This window comes from Gadus morhua, chromosome 8, assembly GCF_902167405.1.
Source record: "Gadus morhua chromosome 8, gadMor3.0, whole genome shotgun sequence".
NCBI classification, from domain to species: domain Eukaryota; kingdom Metazoa; phylum Chordata; class Actinopteri; order Gadiformes; family Gadidae; genus Gadus; species Gadus morhua.
Window position 1 is genome coordinate 20179090 of NC_044055.1, and position 12500 is coordinate 20191589.

Sequence of the window (12500 nt, forward strand, 5' to 3'; positions counted from 1 at the left end):
TCCCACCTTCTGATCATCTCTACATCCTCTTCTCCGCTCCGCTACCTTCTCCCCATAGTCCCCGACTATGCCATCATGCTCAACTCCATCCTTTCTGATTCCCTGGACTCCCTTGCACCCTGGGAAACGTCCTCTGTCTCATTCACTAACTCCGCCTCCTGGTACACCCCGGAACTCCGCACCATGAACGAACCCGCCTCACCGTTCACGCCGAAGCCTACAAACATCACATCTCCTCCGACCGCGACGCACTCCAAGCTGCTAAATCCGGCCACTTCTCTACCCTCATCAACAGCACCAACCGGAACCCCCGCATCCTGTTCTCCACCGTCCACAATCTGCTCCAGCCGCCGGACATCAATCCACCCTCCTCACCTGACCTCTGTAACACTTTCCTCCTCGCCTTTTACAATAAAATCTCCCAAATCAACAGCTCCCTGACTGCCGCCGTCAGTAACCCCCCCCTCTCTGTCCACCCGCACTCCCATTCTCTCCCTGCCTTCCCCCCTGTTGACTCCTCCCACATTTTGGACATCATCACTGCGTCCAAGACAACCACCTGCTGCCTAGAACCCCTCCCAACGACTCTTACCAAGGCTTGCCTCCCTGTCCTCATCCCCCACCCCACCACCCTCTTCATCAGTCTCTATCCCTTGGTCATGTTCCCTCTGTCTACAAACTTGCCTCCATCACCCCCATCCTCCAGCCGACCTCTCCAACTACCGCCCCATCTTCAGCCTGCCGTTCCTCTCCAAACTCTGGAACGCATTGTCCCCGCCCAACTCCACACCCACCTCCAGTCAAACAATCTCTACGAACCCCTCCAGTCTGGCTTAGGCCACTTCACAGCACCGAAACTGCCCTTGTCAAAGTCATCAGCGATCTCCCCACCTCGGCAGACTCCGTTGCCCTCAACTTCCTGCTATTACTTGACCTCAGCGCAGCCTTCAATACGGTCAACCATTCCATCCTCCTTAAAAGGCTGCGTCAACAGGGTGTTGAGGGCACTGCACTCGACTGGCTCACCTCCTACCTCACCGACAGGCAGCAGTGGGTCTCCCTCTCTGGCCACACATCCACCCTCTCTTCTGTCACACAGGGGGTCCCTCTGGGCTCAGTCCTCGGCCCCCTTCTTTTCATCTGCTACCTCTTCCCCCTTGGTCACATCATCTGCAGCCTCAACCTGGACTTCCATTGTTACGCTGACGACACCCAAATCTACAACACCAAACCCACCCGAAAAATCCTCCCCTCACCCAACTCGAAACCTGCATCTCTACAATAAAAACATGGCTGACCCACACCTTCCTCAACTTCAACAGTGACAAAACAGAGCTCCTCCCTATAGGCACCAAATCCACTCTCAAAAAAACTGGACCCATCTCACTCACCATCGACACCTCGACCAACACTCCCTCCCCCCTGGCACGCAATCTTGGTGTTATCCTCGACCCCACCCTCTCCTTTGTTCCCCATGTCCGCTCCATTGTCAAGACCTCTTACTTCCACCTCCGCCGCATCACCAAAACCAGACACTGCCTGTCTCTTCCCGTCTAGACTATTGCAACTCCCACCTCGCTGGCATCATCTCTCATTCCCTCCAAAGACTCCAAATGTTCCATCTCGTGAACACATCAGTCCCGTTCTCTACACTCACCACTGGCTCCCCATCAAACAACGTATCTATTTCAAAATCCTCCTCCTGACTTTCAAAGCTCTCCACCACCTGGCCCCCCCCTACCTGTTTGACCTCCTCATCCCCCATCGCCCCTCCCGGACCCTGTGATCCTCCTCCACTCGCACTCTGACAGTACGACCATCCAAACTAAAAACCTTTGGTGACGGAGACTTCTCCAGAACAGCACCCCGACAATGGTACTCCCTCCCCCAACCTGTCCGCGACTCTCCCTCGCTTCCCTAATTCAAATCCCGTCTAAAAACCTACCACTTTTCCCTAGGCATATGACCTCCCCTACCCATAACCACCTTCATCCCTATCTACTATCACACTCCACCTTGCTTCTGTTCCCTGTTGTGCGGGCTTCCGCTTGTCCCCCCTGATTGTCATCACCCTTTTCGTGTTTATGTCTCCGTCACTGTAAGCGTCTTTGGGTCATTGAAAAGCGCTATACAAAATAAATGAATTATTATCATTATTGGTAAGTACCACACAGGGGCGCACGTCCATTAAAGCTTGCCTCCCATCCTCAGGTCGTCTTATATACTGCTGCAATGAAGCCAGAGTGTCTCAGACAGTACATGAGAAAGCAGCTGCTCCTCACCAGTGCGTTGAGCTGCTCTCTGGGACAGGAAAACAAGCGGCCGTTGATTCCCACCGTGGAGAACACGGACACGTCATTGGGCTTCAGGATCAGTTTCTCTGGAACACAATACACACACTTGTTATATTCAAGCACGTTTCAGACACGTTTCAAGTGGTGCAATATCTCTTGCCTAAATAAAATATTGGAATTTATGTATACACAGAATATAAATGACGAATAAAGTGTGAATGATTTAGTCTGCTACCGATGCAGCCTTTCCATCAGTTTTTCCAAAGGAGGTCCCTGCTGCAGCATTGCTAGTTAATCTCATCATCAGTGAATCAATTGAAGGCGATCATGCGTCACACAGAAAATACACAGTGAATGGCAGCGAGAACTTAATGTTTACACTCAGCGCTTTGTATGAGGCAAGGCAAGGAAAGGCTGTATTTATACAGCACCCTTCAAACACCATAGAGAGTGATTAACATCGGCGGCGATCCCATTGAAAGACATGAGACATTTTATTTTGTTTGTCAAATGCCTGTCGAAAGCCTTCAAGAGTGAACAGCAGCCTCGTACAGCACTGCAGTACAATGTACCACATAGTGGCGTGTTGGTGTCACTACAACACAAAACCCTCAAAGCTGTCAAAAAGACCTGGCTGTTTGAAGTAGTTTGGCAGTGCCGGCGCTTCTAGTGTTAACGTTCAGGTGCCGATAAACTACAAAACCTTTAGAGCCACTGTGGATAAACTACACAATTAATAAAAGACAAAGTAAACAAAATACAAATTGAATAAAATACACTGTAGATAAAGCACAAATTGCCGGGCGAGGCTCACCCCCAGAAGAGCTGAGGTGGACCAATAGGAGCTCGTCGTTGGTGCCCAGCTTGTCGGCTACTGCGCTGATCACCTCCCTGCCTGTGGCTGCCACGGCAACACGGATGGTGCTGTAGGTGTGGTCACTGCAGAACACCTTCAGCAGAACTAGACACACAAACACACACAGTCACATTTTACATTGGTGGAGCAGAGACAAAATATTGAGATTAATGAAATGAATCAAATGCCCATACTGTATCAATATCAGGGATTGGTTTATTCAGACACACTCACACACACACATACACACACACACACACACACTTTATTGCTCTCATCAGAACATCAAATTTCATGTTAAACATTCTTTTCACGTCTGCGTGTGCGTGTGTGTGTGTGTGTGTGTGTTTGTGTGTATATGTGTGTGTGTGTGTGTGTTATTCAGACTAATGAGGCACTCACTGTCGTCCTGGTTCCTAATAGGTTGCTTCTTTTGAAGTCTCTCCTCTCCGTGGCTGAACTGTCGGATGAGGCTTTTCTGGAGGAAAGACAGCACAGTGTGTGGTCCACATCACACAGAAACACATCACAGCCCAGATGGAAAGTACACACAGGCAGAAAAACATCCCAAAACACATCCCCCCCCAAGATACCTTCTTGGACGATTTGGCTTCTTCAGAACTGCAAAATGTAAGAAAATAGACAAAATGGGTTTGAGAACGTTGGAATGAAACACGAAACAAACAAAAGCGTTTCAGTTTGGTTTGGCTTTGTTTGTTACAGCAGAGCGTATCTACGCTGCGATCACTGAGCTAAGAGAGAGAGACGTACTGCAGTTTGACGACTTTCTCCACGTCCACAACAAAGTCCTTCAGCGCTCTGAGCATCCTGGAGTCATTGGTCACACTTCCGTACAGCTCCTACAAACACAGACACAGACACAGACACAGACACACAGACACAGACACAGACACACACACACACACATACACACACACACACACACACACACACACACACACACACACACACACACACACACACACACACACACACACACACACACACACACACAGGCGAGACGACGAAAGGGAAAAAGCGGGGAGAGGAGAGAGAGAAAGGGACCAGGTTTCTTAGTTTTATATCAAAGTTTAACAAAGTTAAAAATATATGTATTTTTTAAACACATTTATTTTCCTTCACCAACTGCATTTCAGCCTTACGATCAGATCAATTATTCATCTCCTTTAAGCAGACCCTTTAAAGAAGTCTTTAGGGCGCCTAGAGGCTAGGGATGAGTCCCTTGGTGATTGAACCTAGTCCCTTTGGGTCTGAGAGCTGGCCCGCCCTAGCCCCCCGCGCCCGGCCCCCTCACCTCCAGGAAGGCGAGTGCGGCGGGCTCCTCCTGCAGCAGGTAGCTGTGTGTGCTGGCCCAACGCAGGGCCAGGGTCAGCACCTTCCTCTTGATGGCCACCGTGTACTCCACGCGCTCCTGCTCCGAGCCCGGCGGGGCCGCGCCGTGATAGGTTCACAGCCGGTTAAAGGCCACGCTCCACCAATCAGGGAGAACCTGCTAGTTACTCTCATGTCGTGAAGCTTGCTTTTTTGCAGGGTTAGGGCATCCCTACAGGTTCGGCGGCTGACGTCGGGGTTCGAACTCAGAACCATTTGAATGGGAGTCCAACGCCCTGCCTCTAGTTGTTTTGACTGATAGCCGCCCTACCTAAATAAATCAACATGTAAATAAATCATATTAAACATAACCACCCGTGTCTCTTCGGAGAGGTCGATGTGCACAGCTGGGCAGATGGGCTGCACCGGATGCATAATTAACAACTGATAAGGTCACTTATTACTAATGATTACAGGTGAGCGGACAACGGGAGAACAGGCCACTTCTGGTTGGTATGGCAACAGAGGTGCTGCTGTGATGGATCACCGTGGATCAGGTGATCAGTGGGTGAGCGGTGCCCTGGTGGTTGTAAATCATCCCTCATCAGGGGCTCTAACTGGGCTCTAGTGTAGCGGCGTGGTGAGGGGTGAGAGGAGGGAGGCACCCTTAAAGCACAAGATGGAGAGGGGGTGTGTGAAGGCGCTAGGGAATAAGATCATACCAGGAGGTTTTCATTAGACCGTGCTAGACAGGAAGAGAGAGAGAGAGAGAGAGAGAGAGAGAGAGAGAGAGAGAGAGAGAGAGAGATCAAAAAGAGAAAGAGAAAAAGAAAGTGAAAGACATAGAGAGAAAGACAAAAAAGAGAAAAATAAAAAGTAAGATCGAGAGTGAGAGTAAGTGTACGAGTGAAAGTGAGAGAGAGTGAGAGAGACTAATAGGGAGCGAGGCAGACAGTGTAGGTGAAGCAGAAAGGATATTGAGCCAGAAGAAGAGGACAAAGCTGGCTGTTGGGCATGAAGACACATTGCATGAGGACAAAGTCGTCCACCGCTGGGTCTGACAGAGCAGCAGACAGCAGAGAGGAGGAGCAGGAGAGAGGAACCAGGCAGCGGAAACACAGAGATAAAGGAAAGGTGGTTACTCAGACTACCCATCGTCATTTAAACAGAGAATAGAATAATATTGTATATTCTGTTTAACACAGTCTGTATTATACGCTGTCAAATATATTTTGTATATTTTGATTAACTCCAAACTCTGAGTACAATTGGGGTTGGGGTTTGGTACCTGGTTCACTGTGATGCGTGTCCATCCTCATGGTCTCCAGAAAGTGTTCCAGAATCTTCTCTGGCGTCCCTGATATCACAGTATACCTAATGCAGGACAACATGGTACATATTGAAAAGCCTGTGATTAAAAATATGTAATTCTATTCAGGCAAGGCAAGGCAACTTTATTTATATAGCACTTTTAATACACAAGGCAGACTCAAAGTGCTTCACATATAAACATTGTCAAACATAAAATGAAATAATGGATCAGTAAAAGAAAACATATTCAAAGAAATTAATTAATTAAATGTAATAATATATTTGTTAATATCTTAAGGTAATGGAACTTTGATAAGCACATTTCAGCACTTTCAGCACAAACGTACACTGGTATTTTAAACTTGTAATTTTCTCAGTTCACTGGTCACTACTAAACTGAATACTAAATGCTACACACACACGGTGCAAACACTAAAAACACATACACCTACGTACACACATCCACACACACACACAAACACACACACACACACACATTGGAATGTACACACACAAAAACACACACACACACGATAACGCATGCATACACAAACACATACAAACACACCACTACAAACACACATACGTACTTGATGCTTCCCATGGTCGAGGCTCGAGGACTCTTCTCCAGCACCAACACAGGCTGCTCATGTTCTTTAAGACGCACTGTATTCGCTTCTACATCCTAAACACACACACACACACAAACATCAAAAACAGGTTGTATTGATTGTTCGCAAAAAAAACAATATTGAGGTAATGTCAGTCGTATGCCAGTAGAGGGAGACAATCATCGCAGAAAAGCCATCAAATCACGCTGGATTGCAGTCTGTCTGCATTATGTCAAACAGATTGCAATGATTGACATTGTGGATAATTATAAAGCCAATAAGACCCAGGATTGAGCTCCAGGTCGAAACCATAATTAGTCTGTCTGTGTCTTATTTTCTAACTTAATACAGCAACTAAATTATAGAAAATAAATGTATCATCTACAGACTAGCCTCCATTTACAGGCTCTCTTGTGACCCATTTGTTGTGCAAGAAAGCCTGGAGGCTGTTGAGCTGCGAATGGGCAGAATGGGCCTGACAGGGGGTGGAGGGTGGGGCGGGCAGCTGGCCTCTACACGGTAAAAGACTGTTAAAACCAATTATATGGTACTGACCAGAAAACAAGCAGCATCTTCCCAATAAACACATGTAAGTCCATCAAAGGCAGACCAACGAAGCCGGTATGTCAGGAGCAGAGCATGTCTGAGGCAGTGTGACTGAGTGCAGCGTGTCCCACCCTGAGTATCCTGTTGAAGTCCTCCTTGTCCACGCGCAGGAAGTGGCAGTGGTCCTCCCGCAGCACGATGGACGCGGCGCGCGGCGAGTCCGTCACCAGCGCCAGCTTCCCGAAGTCATCGCCCTCGTGGAGCGTGCACACCACGCCCTGACGCACACACACACATACACACACACACACACACAAAATGAAGTGTTGTCTACTTTAACGGATAGTATAATGGATTAATACTAACAACAATCTTTCAAATTTCTTTCTTATTGAGCTGCAGCGGTAATCCACGAAAACGGGCTTCAATGTAATCCCATGGGCAATAGTGCCCCCTCAATGTACGCCCTCTAAAGTGCTTGTTGTTGCCCATGACAGGCTTAGATTATATTCTATCATTATGTGAAGGATCCCTACAAAGTAACAATACTTATTTCTCTATTTTCTGCTTAATCCGTTTGGTATTATGTCCAACCAAACAACTCGAGGAGAAGTCGAAGTTGTGGCAAGAAAATGTCCCTATTGTCATACAATCTCAACTCTCCTTCGGACGAATCTTTGAGATAACACTAAGCTATTCTTTCTGGAGTCAGACAAAACAAACTCTCTAGAGAGATAGGGAGAGAGAGGGAGAGAGGGAGAGAGAGAGAGAGAGAGAGAGAGAGAGAGAGAGAGAGAGAGAGAGAGAGCGAGAGAGCGAGAGAGAGAGAGAGAGAGAGAGAGAGAGAGAGAGAGAGAGAGAGAGAGAGAGAGAACGATAAGTCAGAGAGAGGTACATAAAGTGAGAGCGCTAGATAGACAGAGGAGGTTAACTTTCTTTGGCATGTAAATATTTATTTTCCATGGCAATAAAGCTATCTTAAATAGAAACAGTAACTGAGCTGGAACAATTGACAGAGAACACCAGAGAGAGACAGAAGATTTGTTGCACGAAATTGGGCCAGAAATCACAGTGAAAATGTCCCAAATGCACGCCAATACTCTGCTGCTGGTATTTCCTTGTTTGAAGTCTTTAAGGATCAACAGCCCCCCATCTTCTTCTCCTTGCAGTTGTTTATAAATTTGACTGCCATTATGTGTGCTTGAGTGTGTGTGTTGATGTGTGAGTGTGTGTGTGTGTGTGTGTGTGTGTGTGTGTGTGTGTGTGTGCGTGCGTGCGTGCGTGCGTGTGTGAGTGTGAGTGTGTGTGTGTGAGTTTGTGTGTTTGAAGTGTCTGTGTGCGTGCGTGCGTGCGTGCGTGTGTGCGTGCGTGCGTGCGTGCGTGCGTGCGTGCGTGCGTGCGTGCGTGCGTGCGTGCGTGCGTGCGTGCGTGTGTGTGTGTGTGTTTGTGTGTGTAAATGAGAGTGTGTATGTATGTTAGTGTGTGTGTGTGTGTGTCAGGAAGAAGGAAGAGTAAACCAGTATGAGTAACGTCCACACGACTCCCCTGGAGTCCTAATTGAGTGATGAGTCAGAGAGGAGTGTGTCGGTGTGTCAGTGTGTCGGTGAGTCGTGTGCCGGTCAGGCCGGGGGGTGGGGGGTCGGTGATGGTTAACTGTTTAGTCTGCCGCTGCTAGTCTTCCTCTGTGCACAGTAACGGGAGGGCTTTGACTGGTGGGGAGCTGGGAGTAAATTATCTCTGTCTGCACAGACAAGAGCTTGGATTGCAAAACTGAAGCAGAAAAGCCATATAATGATGTGTCATATAAACACACACACACACACAGAGAGGTCCCTGGACGCTGTGTTCTGTTCAGTTATTTTGCTATCTCTCTTTTGTATGGTTTGATTAAAATGGACAATGTCAGATTAATTCCCTCTCTCTCTCTCTCTCTCTCTCTCTCTCTCTCTCTCTCTCTCTCTCTCTCTCTCTCTCTCTCTCTCTCTCTCTCTCACCTTGCCGTAGATCACCACGTTGACGGAGCCCTTCTGGATGATGTACCACGACGTGCCCTCCTCTCCTTGATTGAACACTAGATTCATGTTTCCAGAAGATAAACGACAGAAGGACACACATGAAGACATCACAGCCCAAATCCAGTTTACACACAGATAGTATTACACTATTAGCCTTAAAGGCTATTTATTTGAGAATATTTTTTTGTCCTCTTTGATGAAATTTTCTTTACATCAGGAAATCTCTCTTAGCTTTCAATGACAAGTGTTTAAGTGCAACACTCAAGGCAACACTCTTCTTCCTCTGCTCTTTTCGACTGTCTCTCCATCTTATCTTACCAGCAGCAAAGCAACTTTTACAAAGTGGAATATAACGCAATGTGTGAACTTACACACGGTCCCTGCTTTGGCGTGCGACTCAAAGATCAGGACACTGGCCAGCTCTCTCTTTACCTGCAGAACAGAAAATATTCCATCAAACATATGTGACCAAACTTCATACAATCGATGCAGATATGTCCGGACGATTACAAATCAGTAGTACAGTCCTCATCCTACACTATGCCCCCAAACATTAGTAGTTGTGTTTGTTTGTAGTTTGGTTCTTCATCAACCAAATTATATTTGGTGGAAAATCAATTTGAATCAATTGAAATCATAATTTTCAGCTACTTTGGAGAACAAATTATAAGGTTTTGTCTGCCAAAATGGATGAACCCAATCTGTACAATGTCTTTCGGTCAGGGTCTTTAGGAGACATGTTGTGTGTCTCTGTGCCCTCACAGTGTTGGAGACTTGAGCCAAGGCCTTGATGTGCAGCAGCTCATCATAGATGATCTCCAGATCATCCCCGCTCCTCTGGCCTGGCCTAGCCACAAACACAAAGACCGGGAGGTGAAGACAGACCAATGCAAATGATTTACATTACAACGTATTTAGGAATCAAACCGCACATTCAATTCTGCCGGTAACAAAAACACAGTGTTATCCATTATTGTTGCAATTCAATAATGTCATGTTACAAATAAGATTGCTTGGAAATTATTCAATATAACATAATATATAATCTAATCATTTAATGATATAGTAAAAATATTTTCAAGTCAACAATTTTGGTTTCTTTTCCTTTGGTTTTGAGGTAAACCACTGGTTAATGTGTAAAGATTTATTTTATTCTCAGCTCACGATTTGCGGAGGATCATCCGCAGCAGAGCATCAGGGCCGATCTGGGCGAGGAAGAGGATGGTCTCCGGCAGCTCTTCCTCACTCTCCCTCTTCTCCTCCTCACTAGGCAGCGGCGTATCCTCATCCTCGTCGTCAAGGAAACGGTAGAACAGGTATTTGTCCTGGAAGCCCAGCTCCTGGTCCACTGGGAGCACGGGAGGGTGCGTCATTAGCGCGTGTGTGTGTGTCTGTGTGTGTGTGTGTGTGTGTGTGTGTGTATGTGTGTGTGTGTGTGTGTGTGTGTGTGTGTGTGTGTGTGTGTGTGTGTGTGTGTGTGTGTGTGTGTGTGCATGTGTGAGTGTGTTATAAATAGATTTTGGTTTGGAAGCAAGCCAAAAATAATGTATAATGTTTATTAATATAATGCCATTCGTATATTATAATAATATATCCCTGGCTACAGCTGAACTAAATAATCACCTATAATTGCGAAAAATAAATAAATGAACACGTAAAATATGATACTGCCATGTTTAAGGGTTTATTTCCCATTGGAGCCACCCATTCCAAGAATGTACGCACTCAAGGTATGATAAGATGATTTGGATAAGAGTTTACTACAAGCCATGTATCAATAGATTCGAAGAAAGGTCGATTCCGTAAGTAAGATCTCTCTCTCTGACACAGAAACCCTCCGTCCTACGCCCACTGCCACTAGCTTTGTCTTGTTCTAGCAGTAAAGAACAGGTTTGCCTCAGTCAGACCCCACACACCCAGAGCCCTCAGTACCGTGGTTGAGCACCCCTTCCTCCAGCAGGGTCTGCCACATGCCCACTGCATGGGAGCGCGTGTGGACACAGGCACTCTGCTGCACCAGCCAGTCCACCAGCTCTGTCCCCACACAACACTGTCTGCGGAGCACAGAGGGGCACACACACACACACACACATGAAGGGCCGTTTCAAGAAAACATGGAAAGAATATATTTATATGTGTTATAGTGTTAGAATGTGAAACTAAACTGACCATAGAGTTGGGGTTAGGGGTAGGTTATGGTTAAAGTAAGGGGTACGGTCAGGTGTTAGAATAAGGGTTATAAAATAAAATAAGACAAAAATAGGTTACACTTTGGTCTGTTATATCCAGAAGATAATCCCATAGTTAGACGGACATGAGCCAATGAGACAGACATACAAGTATACAGTTTACAGTATTCAACATGCAAAATACAACATGCTAAACCATCAAACAAAAAACATCTACGATATCTGGGTTATGGTAGCTTGTTAACGCTAACCCTAACCCTACAGTTAGGCTGTTTGAACAGAGCCAAACAGGGGTGGATGCATGCCCTCACCGGGGGTCCACCAACCAGCTCACCTGTAGGTCTTGAGGTGGTACTTGCGGTCCCGGATCATGTGGGGGGCTCTGGACAGGATGGCGTTGCGAAGGACCTTCCCTGCCCTCTGCAGCTTCTCTGAGGGAACCTGGAGGAGGGCAGATGGAGATAGAGTACAGATTATATATCTAGAGGGGGTTAACAATCCACGTAGCCAGCAAGGTACGGATGCTAGCAGTTGAATGTCTTTGATTTGTACAGATTGTGGACAAACAGAGAGGCGGGCAGACAGATGGATCGACAGACAGACAAACAGGCATTTCAGACAAATACATGTCTTTGGACAGAAGACAGGATGGAGCATGGAGCATGGAGCATTCATAATACAATGGGAATCTTTTCACGAACAGTTTGAATCCTCCCTCCATTGATTACATTCCATTATGTAATGTCTGTATTATGTGAGTGTTGAGAGTGAAGATAGACAGTGAAGAATGAGAATGAATGCAACGGAATAAGGAATGCATTCATTCAATGCACTCATTCAAATACACTACATAGACACATACCGGTAATATACATTCCAAGTAAGCACATATAGTCACCTCCATTCATTAGTCACTCCCCTGGTAACCACAACTGATAAATGTCAATCATACACAACAAACACATGCACACACAGACAGACAGACACACACACACACACACACACATACACACACCAACGCACGCAAACAAGCACACACACCAACGCACGCAAACAAGCACACACACAATCACACACACAGACACACACACACACACACACACGCGGACAGATGTGGGGTGCAGAAACAACAAAGCAAAGAATGGTAATGTGGCAGATGGCATCTTTTCTTCGGTGCGCATGCATTACCATAACTACAGAGGAGCACCTGTGAGTCACCATCACCTGTATTCATACAGCACGCACACACACACACACACACACACACACACACACACACACACACACCTCCGACCTCCACTCCTTTGTGTTGCCTCGTTCACTAACAAGCAGCTACAAGAGGGTAG

The 12500-nt window shown here is 46.6% G+C and overlaps 1 protein-coding gene across 2 annotated transcripts in view; it reads right to left on the bottom strand.

Moving 5' to 3' along the window:
* Window positions 1-12500, bottom strand: part of rapgef4a (Rap guanine nucleotide exchange factor 4a) — a 32321-nt gene that overhangs the window by 5177 nt on the left and 14644 nt on the right. For both annotated transcript variants that reach the window (XM_030364035.1, XM_030364036.1), the window contains 16 exons: window positions 11489-11595; window positions 10898-11019; window positions 10130-10313; window positions 9728-9812; window positions 9337-9397; window positions 8945-9021; window positions 7082-7228; window positions 6384-6478; window positions 5771-5856; window positions 5461-5539; window positions 4466-4616; window positions 3922-4010; window positions 3744-3771; window positions 3553-3628; window positions 3109-3255; window positions 2283-2380 (listed from right to left, as the gene is read on the bottom strand). In XM_030364035.1, coding sequence (XP_030219895.1) covers window positions 2283-2380; window positions 3109-3255; window positions 3553-3628; window positions 3744-3771; window positions 3922-4010; window positions 4466-4616; window positions 5461-5539; window positions 5771-5856; window positions 6384-6478; window positions 7082-7228; window positions 8945-9021; window positions 9337-9397; window positions 9728-9812; window positions 10130-10313; window positions 10898-11019; window positions 11489-11595 — 1632 coding nt within the window. The remainder of the gene's footprint in view (window positions 1-2282; window positions 2381-3108; window positions 3256-3552; window positions 3629-3743; window positions 3772-3921; window positions 4011-4465; window positions 4617-5460; window positions 5540-5770; window positions 5857-6383; window positions 6479-7081; window positions 7229-8944; window positions 9022-9336; window positions 9398-9727; window positions 9813-10129; window positions 10314-10897; window positions 11020-11488; window positions 11596-12500) is intronic.